The 22,344-nt window shown below is 37.8% G+C and overlaps 1 protein-coding gene across 1 annotated transcript; it reads right to left on the bottom strand.

The window, feature by feature from the left end:
* Positions 1-14,297: 14,297 nt before the first annotated feature.
* LOC149841062 (nitrate regulatory gene2 protein-like) lies at positions 14,298-21,770 on the bottom strand. The gene is made up of 5 exons (XM_090005183.1): positions 21,693-21,770; positions 20,386-21,487; positions 19,685-19,899; positions 16,980-17,203; positions 14,298-14,970 (listed from the first exon to the last, which is right to left on the bottom strand). Exons 2-5 carry the CDS (start codon positions 21,428-21,430, stop codon positions 14,298-14,300), a joined length of 2,157 nt encoding a protein of 718 aa, XP_089861309.1. The 5' UTR covers positions 21,431-21,487; positions 21,693-21,770.
* Positions 21,771-22,344: the final 574 nt, after the last annotated feature.

Below are 22,344 nucleotides of genomic sequence, written 5' to 3'. Positions count from 1 at the left end.
GCGCGATGTGTTATTTTTCATCAGCGTGGGACGCACTAGTCACACCCTAGTGGTGTGTTTGACGTACGTACAGAGACAAGGACACCCTGTCCATGCGCTTCATTTTTTTTTTTTAAAGCAGTGAACAGTGTCCATACATCATTGTTCCTTGGGGTGGGGTGGAACAGTGGCAAACACTGTTTTGGTGTCTGCGGGGTACTCCATTTTTGTGTCTCACGTTTGCATGGGCACATTGAGGCAGCTGGTGATCACACAAAGTGCATCCCATAGACACCGTTTGTAACACGTGTCAAATGCACCCTAGGGGTATGACTGGTCAGTACTAGACAAAAGCCACACGTTATGCCCATGCGGCGTTTGTCCGGTATGTGAAACATGGCCTGAGGTATGGTTTGACAAAGTAAAAAACAAATTCGGATCTAGCAGGGAGTTGGAGAGAGAGATGTTGAGATGTTGCACATGTTTTTTACTTTGTTTTAAGCACCTCCCCAATTTTTATGGTTTTCTCTAGCCAAAGGAATAATTTGAAAACACAGGAGAAAGTGTTATGCATATTAATCTTGTAGCCAAAGGAAGAATATGAAAATGGGCAGGGATGCGTAGACACCCAATTTTTTTATGATGCCCAAAGTACTAACATTGTTGGAAAGTATTTTCTCATGTCCCAATGTAAAAATCCCAAAATCGTAAGAAAGCCTTAGGATTTCAAGAAAAACCCAAGAATCCACATTTTTCCGAAGGCAAAAGCACTTTGACATATGCACTTAGTACGACAAAAGCTCTTTGTTATCTGGTTTCGAGATGACAAAAGCTCTTTGTCGTCTGATGTCAGGACGACAAAAGCTCTTTGTCATCCGGTGTGACGACGATAACACTTTTTTTTCCCTTTTGTTGGTCAGGACAACACAAATGCGTGTCATCCATTGTCGAGACGGCAAAGCCTTTTGCCGTCTAGTTCATGGATGGCAAAACTTTTGTTGCCCCCGTTCTATTTTTCTTCTTTATTAGGTACCGTTTGTTGCCGAATGTCCAACAAACTTTGCTACTCATTCCATGGGGATAAGCCTCAAGTGGTGTATGCCTATCCTATCCAAACTCCTCATGGGAGTTTCCCAAGCAAAACTTTTCATGGATGAGCTTTATCCCTTATTTGGAATAAGCATGGATCAATTTGAGTTGAATTCAAATTAAAAAAACTTTGTATTTGTATCTTATTTGTGATCTCTATAAATAAGGGTTGACCCCTAAAACCTGATTATCTAAAAATCTCTTGTTTGAGTGGTGGCCTTAGAGAGAACGAACCCCTGACCTTGCCCTCACTTTGTCCCTCTCTCGCCTTGATCCCTAAATTTTCATACTCACATGGAGGTGTTGTTGGACCAAGGAGAGGTCATTCTTGAATCACCCTACACGCCCTAGGAGGGGCCCCTAACCGAGAAATGTCAATCGTTTGGAGCCTAAAAGACAAGCAGACCTAGAGTCTGAAAAAGGTGATTTTCAGATCAATTTGTTTGTCTATTCTTTTATTTTAGTTTCTATGTTCATTGTCTTTTATTATTTGTTTCTTAAGTGCCTATATGTTCTCTTAATCTGATTTGCATATTTCATTTTGCAGGGAGTCAAGTTACTCAATCTAAATTTTCTTGATAGTCGTCTTTCAACTGCGAATATTGAACCTGCCTCTGCCTTACCCTCTTGTAGAAAAGGATGCCCAAGGCTTGAAATAGGTGTCACATATCTTTTAATTGATTTTGGAAAAGGTTTTGCAAAGTCAAGGTGAGTAAATTTATTATAAAAATTTTGTTAACAGTTTTTAGCGATCACGGTGGGGCGTCATACTTTTCCATACTTCATAGATTAGAAGTGCATTGCCAAGAGGTTTTGGATTCTAACAAGCCCAACACCCCTGAGATTCAGGTGATTTCGGTTTGAACGACACTTTTTTTTACTAACTGACCTTTATCGTTCATAGATTTTGCTATCTATGAACTTTTTCGTTCACAAAGTTTGAAGTCCGCAGAATTAGTTATCCGCAAAGTTTGTCATTCATTGACTTTGTCGTCTATAGAGGTTGTCGTCCATAGATTTTGTTGTCCACAAACTCTGTTGTTCGTAGGTTTTGCCATCTATAAACCCACGTTTATAGACTTTGCCATCCTAAAGACCATTTTGTCTACAAACCCCTTGCATGTAGACTTTGTCGTTCATAGGATTTTTCATATGCAGACTTTGTCATTTGTAACGTTTGACATTTGTCCACAAGGTTTGTTGTCTGCAGGCTTTGCAGTCTGAAGGTTTTCTCGTTTGCAAACTTCGTTGCCTCAGACTTTGCTTTTTGCATACCCTTCGTCTATTGGCTCTACCATCTACAAACACTTATGCTATTTATAGACTTTGTCGTCCACGTGCTTTGTCGTTCAATAGGTTTTGTTGTTTGTAGGATTCATCCTCTGGTGGCTTTGCCATTCATAGGCTTTGTTGTTTGTAAGCTTTGTCGTCAGCAGTCTTTGTTGTTCGTAGGCTTTGCCATTCATAAGCTTGGCCATCTGGTAGCTGTTTGATTTTTTTCAGTAGATTTAATTTTGTTTTAGTGTTTAGTTTTTTTTATCTCGGATATAGTTTTTTTTTACATTAGATGCATGCATAAATATTAGATTATGTTTATCACATGCATAAATGCTTGTTGAAGAAAATTCATGTCACTTAAATAATAAGAAAAATATAACCTTCAACAAGTTAGGGTTTTGATTGAGACCTTGAATAAATAATTATGTGCTCTTTATATTTTTTATCTCCCATTTTTTTAAGATTAAAGCTTTTTTTTATTCAATTTTTTCAAAAATCTTCTATCTTATTATTTGGATCTTTGAATTCTGCCACTAGTACATTTAAGTTGTTAGCTTGGGTATATAGGTAGTGATATTGTAGAGCCAAAAAAAATCATGAGGCCCATGATTGGATAGATAGTGGCATCCCTCCTAGACTAGGTAGCCATGAGGCCCATAATTGTCAGGTCTTAAGTCAATAGATGGCAAAAGTGAGGAATAGGCTTCTTTTCGAGGTAAAAACAAATATTTCAAAGAGCTTACCTAGGAACAGAGTGTATTGAAATATATTATCATCAAGTTCTAATATTTTAGAATTTAAGCCTTAGTGGAGGTCAGTACACCTAACAAAAATGCTTTGAGACTTAGTCCCATGCCTCTATCGCTAATTGCTTGAAGCCAATGCAGAATTAGAAGAAGAAAATCCCAATAAAACTAAGTATCACTATTTTATACCCACCTAGGAAGAGAAAAGTCTAAGGTGTAGGAATCTCAAATGCAAGGATGAATTTATGGGGAAGGTTTTCAAAAATTATAATAATAATAATAATAATAATAATTTAACCCTAGATGATCCTCAGTTGTTATTGTCACAAGTCAAACACTTTAGGGTAGCCACTTTTCCACAAAAGCATAAATTTATTTCATATCATGAAAGTGTATTGCATACATTATGCATCATATGCATACAAGTCCAGTCATAGGGATACTAGGATTGAGGTGTGTGTGGACAACTTTGCCCTTCTGCATCTTGAGCCACCCGGTTCAGGCACCTCTGACTTTTCTCGCTGGGGTGAGATGCCACGTGTCTGATTGGTCCTTCTGAGTAAGAGCACATGTGGCTTGAGTCACCTTGTTGTGATGCCTTCCTCTCATGGCCCAACAACGGGATGACGAGGAGGTCGTGACAACCCAACTATGCTAAAAGGTATGAGGCGGTCTGGGCAGCTCTACCTTGTTTGTGAGCACATTGGTTTGTCAACATGTCTATTGTTTGCTCCCTTATCTGCAAATGTGCATGGGTAGAGGTGAAATACTTCTTGTATTTGTTCCATAAGCTTTCTGCAAATTTTAGAGAAAAAAAAATTATAAAGGCATAAAAAATCAAAATGGGCTTAAAAGGCATGAAGGAGAGCTACATACCTCTTGTTCTACCCTTGCCAAAAGACTAACATTTTCCTTCTCCTTTATAAATAAAGTGGTCAATGAGAGCCAATAGTAGTTGCAAGTTCATACCAAGTCAGCAATACAGATGGATAATACTTTATGAGATGGTGCAACCTGCACAATAGCCTTTAAAGTTGCCAACTCCTCCTCTTAAGAAAACTCAAGATCAATACCAAGTCATTTTTGAAACTAGCCCAACCTCATTTAGCGAGACACAAACGATCTCAACAACCTAGTTATTGTTTTCAAAAACTTGCTCGACATCGTTTGGTGAGACCCAAATGGTCTTAACAACCCAGTTGTTTTAAAAACTAGCCCGACCTCGTTTGGCAAGACTCAAATAGTCTCAATAACCCATTTTGGATTTTTAAACTGGTCCAACCTTATTTGGCATGACCCAAATGATCTCGACAATCCAGTTGTTTTCAAACTAGCCCGACCTCATTTGGCAAGAATTAAACGGTCTCGGCAACTCAGTTGATTTCAAAAACTGGCCCGACCTATCTCGACAAGACCCAAACAATCTCGAAAACTTAGATGCTTTCTAAAACTTCACTGACCTCATTCAGCAAGACCCAAACGATCTCAACAACCAAGTTGTTTTAAAAAACTGGCTTGATCTCGTTCAGCAAAACTCAAACGGTCTCAACAACCTAGTTGTTTTTAAATTGGGCTGACCTTGTTTGGTGAGACCTAAACAGTCACGACAACTCAGTTATTTTTTAACTAGCATGTCCTCATTCGGCAAGACTCAAACGGTTTTGACAACCCAATTATTTTTAAAACTAGTCTGACCTTGTTCGATGAGACCAAAATAGTCTCTACAACCCAATTCTCATTTTGAAACTGACCCGACATCATTTAGAGAGATCTAAATTGTCTTGACAACCCAATTCTCATTTAAAAACTAGCCAGACCTCATTTGGTGATACCCAAACAGTCTCGATAACTTGGCTTGACCTTATTCAACGAGACCCAAATGGTCTCGGCAACCTAATTCTCATTTTAAAATTGGCTCGACCTTGTTTGGCAAGACCCAAATGGTCTCAGCAACCCAATTATTTTCAAACTAACCCGACCTCATTCAGCAAGACCCAAATGGTCTCAACAACCTAGTTCTCTGCTTTCAAAACTACCCCAACCTCGTTTAGCGAGACCCAAATGTTCTCGACAATCCAGTTGTTTTTTAGGTTATCCTAATGTTATTCAACGAGATCCAATTTGTTGACTTGATCCCATTTAAGGGTGTCAATTTTTTTGTCATAAATTGAATTACATTCGATTAATAACAAAGATGGGCATCTATAGACACCCATTTTTTCACGATACCTAAAGTACTAAATTGTTGGGAAGTATTTTCTCAGATCTTGTAACATCTTGACTTTTTTTTAGACTTAGTAATATGATGAATTTCAATTAAATATGTGCATTTTTGTAGAATGGATGGGTATTTGCCAATAAACATATATTTTTCATGGATTTGGATCTCAAATTAGTCAAAATTTGGGTCTGGATCGGCCCCATTTGGATTTGGGGTCAAAATCATCATTTTTGGAAAAGACGATGGGCTTTTTGTGTAAAGGACATGCCCAATATTCTTGATAAAGGTTTAAGGCACTTTTGTCATAAAGATATAGAAGGGATTTTTGAGAAAGACATTGGTTTTTAAGGATAATAGCAGAACTGTAAATTAGGTGGCATATAAGAATAAAATTGCTATGGGAAGGGCATGATAGGGATTCTTTTACTTTTTGAGAGCATTGTTGTTGGTGCAGAGGTGAAGACAAGTGTCCTCACCTTCTCTCTCTTTTTGTCACGTTGATTCATCTTAAAAATGAGATTAAAATATGGGTTAGCCTTAAGCTATCCCCCCTTCCCATGTTACATATGTTGTTTCTCTCTTCTCTCTACCACCTTCTCCTTCACCAACATATACAACACACTCACCATTTCCCCCTCTCACTCACCTTCTTTTCTCACACTCTTGTGAAACTGGTGAGTGTGTTGTATAACCTATGTTTTGGAGGGGCAACAACTTGTACAACCTATGTTTTGGAGGAGTTTTGATTCTTTAAGGATTCTTGCAAAATTGGGACTGATCTTGGACAGTTGTTGGTTGTATTTTGGTGTTCTTGCATGATCTAAGAGGTATGGTGCCCTACTCTCACAACCCCTAGGAAGTATGCAACATGTAGATAAAATTGTGAGCATGTATTTTAGAAATCATGTTTAGGGAAGAAAGTTTATGAAAAAATTGCATATCTCATGCATAATTCACGACTTGTGATGTTATTTTATCATGTTGGGTATTTCAGAGCATGTTTCCTTTTAATCTAGGCTATTAATTTTTGGGAGAAAGTCTTGTATAAAGGTCTGTATTTCAAAAAATTGCATCTACAACATGCTCTAAGTTCAAGAAAGTTTTGTTTCAGCATGAATCCTGAATTTACATGTTTAAACTGTGTAGTTTTTGGCTCTTTGAGTAGAGAGCTATGCTGAGAATGATGAATAGGGTTTTGAAAATGAAACATGTGTTTTGGGAGTTTAGAAAATGTGAATTTTGGTTGGTAAAAATGCATATGTTCTATCTTTTGCTGAATGAATGGAACGATTCTAATCTTCGTTCATGACCCCTTGCTTCTACTTGAATCGAGATTTGGTTGGTGTGAAGTTAAGGCAAAGAACTTCACTGCAAATAGCGTATGTGGAAATGAAAGAGCTTACAAATCATATTCCTGAATGTAGATGCTAAGAACCCATCTATGCCGTAAATTTTTATGAACTGTGTATGTTTGGGTTGTTCTATCTCACCCCTATAAGACTGGGGTGAAGTTTGATGGGATAGAAACATTGTTGGGTAGTGTTTCAACATCCATCATGGTGTCTTGGCGGGGGTACCCGGCTCTGTGAAGCACATGAATCGACTCCTGCAGTAAAAAGTCAACCCCTCCTTTCTCACAGGTTGTTGTGAAGACCCGAGTGTCAAACCCCTGCTTTCTGGGGATCGAATCTTGTTGGGTTGGGTTGACCCCTCACTTGTCAGGATTGACTCTTGCTAAGCCAAAGTCGACTCCTGCTCCCTGTAGGGTTGACTCCTAATTTTGAAATATTGACTCTTGCATTCGGTGAGTTGACTCTTAATTCAGAAGAGTTGAATCTTTCTTTCTAAGAGTCAACTCCTTTTTAGAGAGTAACTCCTGACTCTGAAGAGTTGACTCCTGCACAAGAAGACGACTCCTAATGAGTAAGAGTCGAGTCCTACTGAAAAGAGTTGACTTCTATTAGGGGAATAGTTGACTCCTATGCCTAGAAGAGTCGACTCTTGTGTACCAGATTATGATTTCTTGATGTTTTGGGCTCGAGTAAGGGTTGTTAAGCTTAGAATTTGAGTGAATCACCCCAAGAACAGGCTGAGAGACCTATGGTTGCAATATTTTTGGGTTTGCTACATTGACTTGTGTTCGGTGGTCCAAGGAGGGAGCAAGTTTGTGTTGAAATACATAGGTACACAAGCATACATGAATGCATGGGGTGATGCATATGAATGTGTGCATGTTTTTCGTTTTCAGTATTATTGATAAAAGGTTATTGTTATGTCGTAGTGCAAGTGTGGCATTACTGAATTGAGTATGCATGGTTTTGCTTGTGTATGGTTCGTATTTGCAAATGTGGCAATATGAAATTATGATGTTTACGTGAGCACAAAATTTTGGTTTTGTATTGCAAGGATGGGCAATGCGTAGATTAATGTATGACATAAGTATAATGTCAGTTTTGAGTATGGCTTGTGTGGGCATTAGTCAGTGGTACCAAGATGGTCAATATGATGCATCAATAAGTAATAATTAAAAATAAGCTATACTAAATGATTTGTTTGAGCTCACCAAAGTGTGTGGCTGGAGCAAGCTTGTCGAGTGTGGACGAGCACAAGCACCAACCCTGTGGTAGGACATTTAACATTTTTTGATCAATTGTGAATGGTCCTCAACCACGATGGATTAGGGGACACTAGACTCCAATACTTAAGGTGGAGGTAGAGTTGTTGCAGTTTGCCTTTCGTAGTGCACTGCGTTCTTCAGTGGGAGTAGAGTGGCGTGCTCTTGACCCTGATGCAAGTTGTCGCAGTATCCCTCGGGGTTAAAATATACAATCAAATGGATGAGAACAAATCCTTTAGGCAGGCTCTAGGTGCCCAAGTGGCCAAGGGAGTGATGCCCTTTTGAGTAAGCATGAATGAAATGATAAATGTGTGTAGAACATGGCATGTAAGGCAATAACAATTAAATGTAAAGACTTAATAAAATACTCATGCATGTGTAAGTAGGCATGACATGAGTCTGTGAGTGGTGCCTTGGACACTAAGGGTTGACCCCTGAGTTGAGAGGGCTGGTTCCTGTTGTTTTAGCAGTGGTCCAGTTAGACTAAGGGTCGACCCATGAGTTGGGAGGGTCGACTCTTATTTGTTTCAATTTATGGTTCAGTTGCACTAAGGGCCAACCCCTGAGTTGAGCGGATCAACTCCTCTAGGTGTCGATTCAACTGAGCAGATGGTCAACCCATAAGTTGGTGAGTCGACCCTTCCTTGTTTTAGTTAGAGGTTCAGTAGGACCGAGGGTCGACTCCTGAGTTGGGTGGGTCGACTCCTCCTTATTTTGTTAGTAGTTCAAATGAGCTAAGAGTCGACCCCTGAGTTGGGTGAGTTGACTCTCAGATGTTTCATTAGTGGTTCCGTTGGGTCGAGGGTCGTCTCCTGAGTTGGGAGGATCAATTCATTTTTTGTAGAATGTCATGTTTTGAGGGTCGACCCTGAGTTTCAGCAGGGTCGACTCCTCTTGAGTTCTTTCATTGGGTGTACTCTTTGGTTTGTGAGTCGACCTTGGTGTGGGGTGAGTAGACTCTTTTGAGTTTTTCTCTTTAGTGTGAGTTACCTGAAGGTCAACACCTAAGGCAAAGGTTGACTCTTCGTATTTGAGAACATTGAAATTTTGGAATAATAAAACTTTTGTTTTAGATCATACTTATCCGATGATTGTGTGAGTGGTTGGACCGCACGGAAACAACCTGTATCTCACCCTCGTACTTATTCTATTTTTTAGGATCTAAAGTGAAGTCATAATCGAGTGCAACAAACACCGAAGGCTTGTGGACCTTGATAGATGGATTCTAGGACTTCCTTCTTAGAACCTTTTGGGATTTTTGAGTTATGATGCAAAATTCAAAAAGTGAGATGTAAAAACACTCCTATTTTTGTGAATGAATGAAATATGATAACTTTTTTGTAAGTGTTCAAACTTATTCCCATTTGAGATCATGGTTTGATTGATATGGTTTAGAAAGAAATTTTATATTGGCTTTTATATTTTGAATAAAGTTAAAAAGTATTTCACCAAGGTCTTTAAAAAAAATATTTGGTAAATACTTGGGGTGTGACAAGTCCTAAGGTGAAAATAAAAAATCCTAGGAAACCCCTAGGATTCTAGGAAGAACCCAATAATTCTCCTTTTTTGGACATCAAAATCTCTTTATCGTCCATTATCGGAGCAACAAAGGCATTTTGTTAGGATGGCAAAGGTGCTTTGTCATCCATTGTTGGGACAACAAAAGCATTTTGTTGGCCGGTGTCAGAACGACAAAAGCTCTTTGTCATCCGTTGTCGAGACTGCAAAATCTCTTTGTTGTTCGGTGTCGAGGCAACAAAAACTCTTTGTTGTCTGATGTCGAGACGACATCACCCTTTTACCATCCTTGATTTTTTCCCCTTTGTTGGTAGGAATGATACAAATGCTTGCCATGTGTTGTCAAGACAACAAAGCCTTTTGCCATCTAGGATTGAATGGCACAAATGCTTTATTGTCCGCTCTTGGGCAGTAAAACTTTTTTGCTGCCCATTATGTCGTATGTAGGAATAAGCATCAAGTGGTGTATTCCTATCTTATCCAAAATCCTTTTGCAAGATTTTCAAGCAAAACTCTTCATGGGGTAAGCTTTGTCTCCTCTTTAGAATAAGCATGGATCCATTTGGGTTAGATTCGAATCTCAAAAACCTTGGATTTGTATCTCGTCCATGATCCACATAAATAAGGGTTGACCCTTAGAGCATGATTATCTGAAAAACCTTTGTCTGAGTGCTGACCTTAGAGGTAATGAACTTATGACCTTGCCCTCACTCTACTCCTCTCACCTTGATCCCTAAACTGCCATACCCACATGGAGATATTGCTTGACCAAGGAGAGATCGTTTTGAATCGCCCTACACGCCCCAGAAGGTGGCCTTGATCGAGTTATTTGGAGCCTGAAAGACAAGTAGATCTAGAGCCCGAAAAAGGTGATTTCCAGATCAATTTGTTTGTCTATTTCTTTATTTTAGTTTCTATATTCATTGTCTTTTATTATTTGTTTTGTAAGTGCTTATACACCCTCTTAATCTGATTTGTATATTTTGTTTTATGGGGAGTTAGGATCCTGAATCCATATTTTTTCGATAGTGGACTTCCAACTACGAATATCAAACCTGCCTTTGCTTCACCTTCTTGTGAAGAAGGATGATCAAGGCTTGAAACGGGTGTCTCATATCTTTTAATTGATGTCAAAAAGGTTTTTGCAAAGTTAATGTGAGTAAATTTATTTTATCATAATTTTTTTGTTAACAAGATGTTACAACAATTGACGTTGCAGTAAAGGAGGGTATGCCATCTTTTGGAGGTTCAAAATGGGTTCCTTGATGAGTAGGAACAAGAAGACTGTTTAAAGCAGCAAGACATGACTTCATTTTTTTTGTAGTAGTTTTTCTTTTTTGGTTTGTTGGTCATATAGATAAAGTCCCTAGTATATCTCTGCCTCAATTCATTCATACGGATGAGAAAATTTTTATGAATTTTGGATTTTGGATGTTTGAATTTGGATCTAGAACCAAATTCCAAATAGATTACATGGACCCCAACATGGGACCATGCTTCACTTGAGTATTGGGTCATATATTATGGCTTAATAATGTTAAACGAAGAAAAAACTTTACAGATTTTCTATAAATTTTGCATTTTGGATATTTGAATTAGGATTTAGATTGAAAATCCATTGTGTGGGCCCCAACATGGGACTGTCTTCATTCGTGTATTGGGTCATATATTACAACTAAATAATGTTAAATGAGAAAAAATGATTTGTGATGGTCATACTGTATTTGCTGATTTACGTTAGGAGCTTGCATAGTTTGGGGACATTTACACAGATTATTTGCAAAGGTTATACTATGTTTGCGAGGTAGATTGTGATTGTTTAGTTAAATGAGGTTCACACAATTTAAGTGGAATTCGCAAAAATGATATGTGATTGTCACATTGTATTTGGGGGTATGTCGAAAGTATTTAGTTAAATGAGGTTTGCACATTTTGGAAACATTTGCACAAATTATTTGCGAAGGTCATATTTTATTTGTGGATGTACATCGAGAGTATTTAGTTAAAGGAGGTTTGTATATTTTGGGGACATTCACACACATTATTTGTGAAGGTCATACTATAATTGCAGATATATGTCGAAAGTATTTAGTTAAAAGATTCACACATTTTGGGTGACATTCACAAACATGATTTGTGATGGTTGTACCCCATATTTGTGAAAGGGCAAAAATATCCTAAAATGTTGAGAATCAAAATTTTTAGATATGAGAGAATTTTTGGCAAATGGGGAGGGATTTTGGGGAATGTGCTATTTTACAAGGACACTAATTGAGTCATTTTATGTTAATTTTGATTTTTTGACTTTTGGATTCATATCTAAACCCAAAATTCAAATCCATTACATGGGCCCCAAATGGGATCATGCTTCAATCAAGTATTGGATCCTATATTATGACTTAATAATGTTAAACGAGTAAAAATCTTTATGTATTTTATATGAATTTTGGATATTTGGATTCAGATTTAGATCCAAAATCCATTACATGGCCCCAAAATGGGATCATGCTTCACTTGAGTATTTGGTTATATATTATAATTTAATAATGTTAAACAAGCAAAAAACTTGGTATATTTCTATAAATTTTGCATTTTAGATGTTTGGATTCATATTTAGATCAAAATCCATTAACATGGGACCGTCCTTCACTCCAGTATTGAGTCATATATTACGACTTAATAATGTTAAACGAGCAAAAAACTTTATGTATTTTCTATGAATTTTGGATTTTGAATGTTTGGATTCAAATCTAGATCCAAAATATAAATCCATTACATGGGACATTGCTTCACTCATATATTACGGCTTAATAATGTTAAAAGAACAAAAAGTTTACATATTTTCTATGAATTTTGTTTTTTTGATGTTTGGATAGGATTTGAACTTTAAACCTATCAAGTCAAGCTCAAGTTGACTCATTTATAGAAAAATGCATTGTTTTAAAGCTGAAAGCAATAAGATTTAAACTCTAAACTGTTGCTGGCAAGCCAAATACTTTGACTATTTATTTTACACCGCTTTATGCAATACATCTACATTTTATTTGACACAACTTTTGTAGCCTCAATGTTTATAGCGGAAGGACAAAAAGTAATTTGAATGGCGAAAGTCAGCTAGCTGAGCAATTTCAAAAAAATGTAGGCACTTATCTTTAATACTTGAAAAGTGAGACGGCTAGACATAAATTTGCAAATTGTGTGTAGCAATGACAAACACATCTTCTTCAAGTTTAGACCAAGCAGAGAAGAAGAAAAAAACAACCATACAACCATGATTTCTGAAGTAGTTAGCATGATAAATGGTTACTGGTTATGCAATATCTTTTAACCCGCATACGTTTTTGGTTATATAGCTAGTGCCGTACTATTTACCAGACCACCAGTTCATAATTTTTAGTGTTGCGAATCAAGTCTCAGGGATACGAATTATGTAGCTTGTTTAGTAGGAAGTATGTTTTAGATCATGTGATTGCGATGTGTATATAGGTTTCTCAAGTGCTCAAAAAAATGATGGGACACAAATACACCAAAACTTATGAAACTGAAAATACCAAAGATATAAGTCACACAACTCGATCCAAACTGTGTTTCCACCAAATGAACCAGAACACACAAGGTTAGAAGTAAACAAAGCTGAAAACTCTGACTCCTCACTAGATGTTGGCACTAATAACATGAACTAGACAAAGGAAAGGAGAACTCAATTTCAATACTAAAAACTATGATTAAAAGATTTAAGATAAATCAGCATTCAGCAGTGAAGTTCAAGAAGTGTATAAACAGATTAAGCAAGACTGCTGGTAAAGAATATCTCATATAATTAGTAAACATAAGTGGAAAAGATTAATGAGTAAGGAAGAGATATCATAAGTCTTTTCAGATTTTATCTAATGAGATTACAATATCATTTGAGTAGGGCTACACACCTTCTCGGAATGGAGCAAATTTTTTTAATATAAAACTATGGGAATTGCAAAATACATTTTAAAATACCAAAAAATCATTTGAAAGATAATGTTATTTTTAGAAGGATTAGAAAACACTTGTAAAGAGAAGACTGATAAATTACATTTCAGAATCATTCATCAAATCTTTAATCATGAAGCCGAGCTTGAACATGAGAGAGAGAGAGAGAGTTGCATTACACAGTCAAAAGCAACTTTTGGGAAATTACAGTTTCAGGATCACCACTTGGAAGGGAAACGTTGAGAATTTTGTTTTTTGTAGCCATAAAACGTGCCTTTTTTGCTCTATGCACTTCTGCGTTTCATAAAACATATGAAGAAAATAAAGGCAGACAAACTTGGTTAGGGATTAGTAAAACAGTATACCAAGGTTAAAGAGGAGCAAACAAATGCATTCTGAAATGATGTCTTAATACATATATCTTACAAATGAACAAGGCGAATGACATAAACTGAAGCATCACAATGTATATTGCAGATCAAGGTCATGTTGAATTTCAGGTGGATACAGCACAATCGGATAGTCTAATCGTCATGCTTCTTGCTGGAGGATTACCTTAATTATCACCATTGAAGAGATGCAGATGCTTCACTAAAGGGAAAAACTGATTGAAGAAAATGCATCTGCTAAAGGGAAATTGGTTCATGTAGAATACACAAAAGCCCCATCATCCATACAGTAAATTCTTGCATGCCTGGGAAAGAATTCCACCTGATCTTTTAATCATCACAAAATTTTCCAACTCTCTTCAAGAGTTTGTTAAAAATGCTTGAGAAAATTTAGAGCAGCTCTGCTTTTCTAATGACAATGACCTCAGAGCTTATTCCTTCTTTTCAGCTGATTATGTACAGAATTTCCTTCTTCTCAACTGGCTAGAAGTTCATTACACCACCCTGCTGTTACTGCCATTATATGCATTACAGGCGGCCTCTGTCCCCTGTCCCGTGTTCTCAAACATTTTCAGTGATGCCTCAGCAAACTTTGTCAGCTTGTCAAAAACTAGATTTAAACCAGCATGTAAGCTGCTCAAATTAGACTGCCTAGCCTCATATATTCTAGTGGACCCATCTTCTCGGCTATCTGATTCCACACTGTTCTCCATACTTTTGGATCTTTTCTTTTGTTGCTTTTGATCTTCATCTGCCTGTGGAATTATTGCATGCACATCTGTACCCAAAGCTTTTATGGCATTTGAAACTTCCCCTGCTGGCAAGGTGTCAATGGCAGCCGACCAATCACGACAGAGAACAAATATAGGGGGAGCAAGAGCACGTCGTGGTGAGAATGGGATTTTTCTTCCCCTAGTAGACTGCTCCAGAGGCAGCCTTATGCAGTTTTTGAGCCAGCAGTTGAGTGCCTGAATGTAAGCCTTCTGTGCATCTACATAATCTGCAAAGCTTGCACTAAGACAGTTGATCTCATTTTCCAGGTTAAGTGCTGCCTCCCTTCGAGAATCAGTATCGGCTCCAGATGAGGTTTTGGTATGGTATGCCAAAGAGATGGTTATATACTGTGCATGGTGGCATTCAAGAATTCCTTTCCACATCCTGATTGACCTGCAAAAGGCAACAGGTTAATGAAAACCTTGCAGACAACCTAATATTGAGAGGTAAAATAATTTGATCAAAATTTTCAAAATCCAATTTTCTAGTCTTTAACAGTTGTGTTGACAAGAAGTTAAAATTACGACACGGACGGTTAATTCAATGCCCTTTTCTTTCCTCAAAGAATGTAAGCCCATAATGTAGACAAAACCTTAATACCAAAAGAGTCAAAGGAAATAATCCATCTTTTCCCCTACAGTGAAAAAGGAGTCCAAGTTATAGTGTTTTGTGGAAATAAAAGCCATTTCTTCTTCAAAATTCCTTTTGCGGCATAGTAGTTAAGAATGTCCTTCCATCATTATTTTGAAATTTGTATGGCATTGATCAAATCAAATTGAAACATATCTGCTCATGGGACGTTTATAGTGATCCCTCTTCTTTAAGTGCCATCCTTTTATATCATTATTCTGTATTTTCCAAGATATAACTGAATTTATTTTTCTATAATCTGACAATTAGAGGTTAACATATGTTGTTATTTTTACAGATATTCTTATGGATCGACTACGAAGACATGCAATAAGTGGCTAAGGAGGTCTCCTATTGCTTTAATGATGCAAAAAAGTGTAAGGGCCTCTTTGAATTTTGGATGTGGGATTTGCGCATTAAGGATACATGTATTTCTACACCAACAACACCCCCGCCAATCCCCATTTTGGCAAAGAGAAAGGGGATCTAGATTCAGTGCTTGTTTACCTTGAATCTTGGCATGGACACCATGCCAGATTCAACAAATGGAACATCTGTGGCATTTAAACGTACCCTAAATATATCATGTTTTTATGAGACAAATAATACCTTAAATCCCTTGGGTCTTGAGTGAAATTGGGTGTCTTTGCTTTGAATTTCACCCTGAGGATATTTCACGAAAAAAAAAGGTAAAAAAAAACTCTCATATTTCAAGAAAAAAAAGCCTCACTTCCTTGGGTAGGAATAAGATGATCCAATAAGACTTTTTACTGTTGTAATTTCTATGTAATCAGCATGCTGGTTTCTCCTCTCTGTAATTTCTCTATTTATTATCCATGTGTTTTCTATGGATTTTTTGATATTTTCTTGATTACGAATGTAGTTGTGGCCAGATTTAATAAACAGACAATGCTGATCCATTCAATGGCTTTTGATGACATAAGCTGGATGTATTTAGGTCCTTTTCCAGTAAGAAGTTGTTGATGGTGACTTGGGTGTGAGTTGTGGAGATTTGATGAGTTTATTGAACTTTTGGAGTTATTGTTGTAAGTAGTAACTTAAATTTGAGCTCTTAGATATAATCTCACTTTTGTCATGGTTTAGTATCATAGCATAGTGTTTCTTTGATATCATGGTATGTTTTATCTCTGGTAACACATGTTCAAGTGTGATTTGCTCATAGTGGCACCAAGCAAAAGACAGAATATGATGATGAATATTACATGAAGACCATCAACAAACAGGAGAAAGAGGATGCAAAAGTTAGGTCATGGCTCTTGGGAGTCCGTGGAACAAAGTATTGCTGTTAACATTGTTACGTTTAAAAGCAAGAGATGTTTGAAACTAAACGATCAAATTGGGCTTGCAGATATCAATTGCGTAGGATCTTAGAACTCTAAGGCAAGAGAGTTAGTGCAAGAGTTCAACAAATTTTAGCAGTCATGGAATGCCTTAGCCTTGATGTTGCCCAACATAAAATGTGCAAAGTCTAAAGGATCTGCAAAATGCAGAAGTTAACTCAGTTGACTCCAACAGAAAACTAGATTGATATACAATAATTTGTCAATAAAGAAAGACAGGCTGATAAAGGCTACAATTTTGGCACAAGTTCATGCATATCATCCAAATAAAGATCCAGTCCTTACTTCAGAAAGAATGAACAAAACAGTCATACACAAGAAAGAAATGATTAAACAAGGCCCATCATTGGAAAAACTTATTCATCTACAATTACTAAAGAAATTCAATGTGTAAAGGAAAATAAGACATACCCCTGCATCAACTCCAACAATTGGGGCTGCAGCTCTTCATCCCTCAGTTTCTCAATTCTCTTAGATATTGACTCTACAGCCTGAATTGCAACTTTGGTCCTTGAATACAAATCCTTAACAGCAGCCCGAGTTTTGTCGATTGCTTGTTTTTTCACGTCTCTTGCAAACTGATGTCTGAGTTGGCGACACTTCCTATCATATTCCCTCCGAACAGATTCACTAGCCTAAAAAATTGTAAAAAGGCATTCAATAATTAATGTCAAAATTGAACATATCAGGACCAGAACTTTCACAGCAGGAGACTGTCAAACACTTGATATGCACATTGCCAACAAATGGAACCACAGCAAACTGTCCAACAAATTGAATTAGCCAGCCACAAAATTTAGGCTCCACCTAGCTCATCATGTGACTGGACCTAGCATAGATTAGTAATAGGTATTCAGCCAGCTGGGATGACCCAAACATAGGCTTAACAACCAAGTGGTTTGCATGGGAACCATTCAGATAATTCCATCACTGGCAATGACTTCAGATTGGGTTCTTTTTCAATTGGACCTCAAAAATGAATTCTTACATGCTATTCTGCATCAGAAGGACAAGATGGAACTCCACTACTCAAAACAGTTTGATGCATTATAATTTATAACTACAACAGACCTTGAAAGCAAGAGGCACTTAAAGAAAAAAAATCTTGTATTCATATGAAATGGTATGTTATTATTTTATAAAGGGAAAACTGTAATTAAAAGCTAAACATTTATTTGATTTATATGTGACTGATTTTTAACTGCGTAATCATTTCAATTCTATAATTATACTTCTAAATTATTTATATTAATATTATATAAATGCCATCGTGTTGATTACTGCCTCTTAATATTATATCTCTAAAAATGTAATGTTCTACATGTATATGTGTATGTTTGACCTCATGCTTTAAATTTTGTGAAATTCATGAATGCGTGTCAAACATGCACGTCGAGTCCATGTACATGTCTATATAGACAGATCCTCCATCATTTTTCATTAGCAGCCAACACCATTTATTGATGAAATATTTTCCTTGTCAACCTTAACTTGTGCATAACCAATTGATGAGTGGTAGCATAATCTTAGCTAACGAAAAAAATGTGCTGTCTTGAATTACTGTTCCTATCCCAAGAAAAGGATGTAAACATTCTAATCAGCCCATGCATTGCCTTTTGAATATTAAACAGTTATATGACATAGGATGAGACACTAATGAGGACACATTTGATTAAAGTGATCCTACCAACCATAGTTGGCAAACTCAGCCGGTCATCTCATGACAGCCTAGTTGTCTCAGATCAGCTCCTTAGCGAGTCAAAAAATAGGTGACTCAGTAATATCTCAAACTAGGCTGAATTTCTCACTTGACTCATCAACTCGGCTGAGTCATGAGTAAAAAATGACTCAGCCTATTCAAAGGCTTTATATAATAGAATTTTTTAATATATTAAACATTAAAAACAAAATGAAGAGGATTTAAAACCGTACCTCATAACTATATCCCCTCTGGTTTAGGCAGTGATATCTCGAGCTCAACCCCAGGCTCTGCTCTTTCAAGCATCATTAAACTTTCTAGCAAGTTGGCAAAGCTTGCCAATGAAGAAAGGCTCTATCAGTAGACAAAAATGAACCACTCATCTCTCTCTCTCTCTAAACTTATTTTAATGAAGTAGCACCCTTTTTTGTTTTTGTAAAATGTTGTGTGCCCAAATAGCCAGCTGATGTCTTGAAAAAGTGAAAAATCAAAATTGTGAGGATATCAGAGGATATCTTGCTTTTGATAGGCAACTCCAATTCTCGAAACCCCACCAATCGAGACTAGCTTCACTGACATTCTTGGAAGGAAACCTTCTTCAACTTCCAATCTAGTTCTGCTTCTTTTCAACTTTCCCAACATCTTTCTTCTTTTAGATTTTTGGATGTAAGTGCTTTAGAATTACTTGTTGGGCATTCTCACATCGAATTTAGCAAAATGTAAATGATACTTCCCCAAAATTTGCTCTTTTATAGTATGAAAATTATAGTTTTAATATTTGTTATTTAGTTTAATAAACTAAACAGAAACCTTCACTCACCCGAGTCGCATGCAGCCGATCCAAAATTAATTTCCAAAATTGCCAACCATGAATTTTAGAGTCCACCTTTAGTGCTTGATTGCCCCAAATTCTCTTGGAAGTTCAATGGGACTCCTTAAAGCAACCCTTGCACAATGCTTCATTGGAGGGGCCCTAATATCACACCCGAAGATAGATTGCTCCCCAAGATGATCATTAAAACTAAATACTAACAAAATTTTAAACCAAGTTCTCCAGAAATGTTTAACCTTCTCAACCAAACAGAGGGGTGATGGAGTTCCATTAGGCCAGGCCTGGATGCCAACTCAATTTAAAAAAAAAAAAGATAAAACAAGAAAGAAATCTCTCCCTCTCGCATGCCCTCATGCAGTGTTAAGCTGTGCAGCTGCAACCAAATCATTCACTTTCATATGCCATCATGCATTTTATTATGCTGTGCAACAATTCTACAAATTGCAATTACGACTTAATTTTGCATTGAGACATATGAACATAAAGAAAAGCAAGTTCAATTTGGCATTCAAAAGAAAGCATCCAAAAATTACATGAAAAAACAGATGTTTTTAGATATTTGAAGAGGAGTGTGCACATTGATACCTTTACTTCATCGTAAAGTTTTCTCTCCCATGCATACATCCTATCCAGAGTAGACGAATGGCTACCCGAGATCATGCAGAAATCTTCAACAAAGTCACTGCTACTATCATCAATGTCGTCCTTTGATTCCAAAGCAAGAGGATTCTTGGATGAAAACGAGTGTGATGATGTTGAACGATGCCAAGAAATAACTCTGGTAACAAGTTGGGGAGCATCTACAAAAAAATTAAGAGGTTCAACGTGTTAAGAATGCCCAGAGCTGAATCACGAAAATGTAAATCAAAATAAAGATCAACACTCTAAAACAAGATCATCCTGACCCCAAAGAAAACCATATACAGTGCAGCTAGGCTATGCAGTAATGAATATTGACATCATCCGGAAATGGTGACAATCTCTGTGAAGATACTTAACAAAAAATAGTGGTTCTAAGCCTACCATGAGGAACTAAGATTGAGTGAACCCTGAAGCAAATAAATTATAGTTTGAAACAAAAATAGATTAATATGATCTCCCTACCCAATAGGGAAGAGAACAAATTATCGAAAGCAGGTCACTCTGGTGCATAAATATTCATAACCGCCACATGATGGAAGGAATGGCATGAAAAACTGATGACTTTGATATGTCCATGCACAAAAGGATGGACATATCTTGATATAAGCAAGCACATGAGAATGCCAGGAGTTGCTTGCATCTACCTCTGAACTCTGTACAAGTTGGTTGAACTTTTGTGGCTTCGAGCATCCTGGAGACCTCCTTTCCTGCTTCATAAGCCCGTTGGAACAGATGATTGATTTCCTTACTACTTGATAAGAAATCCTTGGCCCGATGTGTAATGAATTCTGATGCATCCTCTCTTTCCGAGCACATTTCCTCTTTCTTTTCCCGCCCGGGTTCTCTGAGCTCTAGAGCATTGCTAGCTGATTGCACCTCCCCTGTCCCCATAAGTGACTTATTTTCACCACCATCATCAGGAAACTCGCCGTGTTTCCCTGCATTCTGGGCTTCTTGCTTCTCAGGAGGAGCTTCCATATCGAATCTCTCGGAGGGAAACCCACTGAATGTATAAGCGTGAGCGACTCTAGCACGGTGGCGTTGGGAGCTCAGAATAGGCGAATTGTTAACAGAAGTTTCGTGAGTCATGGAGAACCCATCCCTTCCTAAATCGGGAAGGAAACCATCAGATTCTTCATCAAAGAAATCCCATGACGAATCCAACCGGGGCAAAGGTGGGGGAGGGAGGAACGTGGGGGACATAGTGAAATCGGAATCTTCGATGAATCCGACCGAGCCGAGCTCGGGGGGCCTCTGCTTGAAAGTTGAAGCGACCACATTCCCACCAGACTTCATGAAATTAACAGTGGACCGAGTCCGAGGGGACCATACGAAGATCGGAGACAATGGGCTCCTTTGGTTGGGCGAATCGATGGCGCCGCCGCCGGCACCATCGGGCAAGGGGGAAGGGAAGTTGGAGGAGTGATCGGGCGAGGATTTGTCCGCAAAGGCAATGTGGGGATCCGTAGCCTCTGTGGTTGCACAAGTTGAGGTGGAAGATTCCGGAACCGCTTCAGCTTCAACGAAACGCAGGAGGGAATTCCCGGCATTGCGAAGGGATTGAATGTAGGCAACATGGGCAGCAGCCAGGCCATATCTTCGATCGATTGCCATCTTGATGAATCTCTTCCTCTCCTTACACAGTAACAATGCTTCATCCTTCTCCATTCTCGAGCTCGCACACCCCATTATCCTTTCTCTCTTCCCCCACCACCACAAGATTCTGCTTCTTCTTACTCTTCTTTTCTAGAAAAAAAAAGAGGACACCCAACTTTAAAAAACACACAGATTTACAGATTGAGGAGTACCCACGTATCCATTTTCATCAATCTAAGCATGACAAACAAAAACAAGAGGGAAAGATGAAAAAGCAGAAAGCTTGCTTGACTATGCTCTCATGTATTCATTGACCAATGTAAGAGGAAAGACAGAAGAAGAAGAAAACACATACTTTTTCACCTTTTGACAAAAATGGCAGCAGAGTAAATGGCTTGTCTTCTACTTTGGAGCAGTCGTGAAGATGGTGGTGGCACACATGCACAGTCCCTCACACGCCAATGCAGAAGTAGGAAACCATGAAAAAATATAGGCAATACAGAAAAGGTGGGTGGTTAAAGAGAAGGAATCTGATAATGATACTAAAGAGAGCAAAAGGGAGTGGCTAGTGGGAGCAGGGAGGGAGGGAATGTAGTGTAGTGTGCATGGGAGTATGTGAAGTGCGCCTCTCTGAACTTGGCAGTCTATCTTCAATGCTTTCCAACTCCAGACTCCATTTTTCACCATTTGGTGGTTTTTTTATTTATTCCAGGGTCAGAAGCCAAATAAATCAGATAACAAAATTAATGAATGTTGTCCTTTTACTCCCATGTTATGTTGATTCTAAACAGAAACACTAAAACAAGAAGACTAGATACCGTGTTGCTTCTTAGGGGGTATAAATACTGAAAGTTCCAAAAAAAACCGTAAGGTAAAAGGGCACAGTAATAGTGCTGTACCATATATATATGTATGGAGGAAGTATTTTTTGAGAATCAAGAGAGAGAGAAAGTAGAACGTTACCTTCACCGTTCGATGCAATGTACAACTTTGGAAATCTTATTTAC

Source organism: Nuphar pumila, chromosome 4 (assembly GCF_984573655.1).
Source record: "Nuphar pumila chromosome 4, dmNupPumi1.hap1.1, whole genome shotgun sequence".
Lineage (NCBI taxonomy): Eukaryota > Viridiplantae > Streptophyta > Magnoliopsida > Nymphaeales > Nymphaeaceae > Nuphar > Nuphar pumila.
Note: the sequence above shows the minus strand (reverse complement) of the source record. Positions and strands in the feature narration are given on the sequence as shown.

What these genes read in the sequence shown, in the direction of transcription:
- LOC149841062 (XM_090005183.1), bottom strand. Translation starts at nt 21,430, where the DNA reads ATGGGGTGTGCGAGCTCGAGAATGGAGAAGGATGAAGCATTGTTACTG. An exon ending in AACTTTACGATGAAGTAAAG is followed by an intron (nt 17,204 to 19,684) that starts GTATCAATGTGC and finishes ACAATTTTTTAG; the next exon opens with GCTAGTGAATCTGTTCGGAG. An exon ending in TTGTTGGAGTTGATGCAGGG is followed by an intron (nt 14,971 to 16,979) that starts GTATGTCTTATT and finishes TGCCTTTTGCAG; the next exon opens with GTCAATCAGGATGTGGAAAG.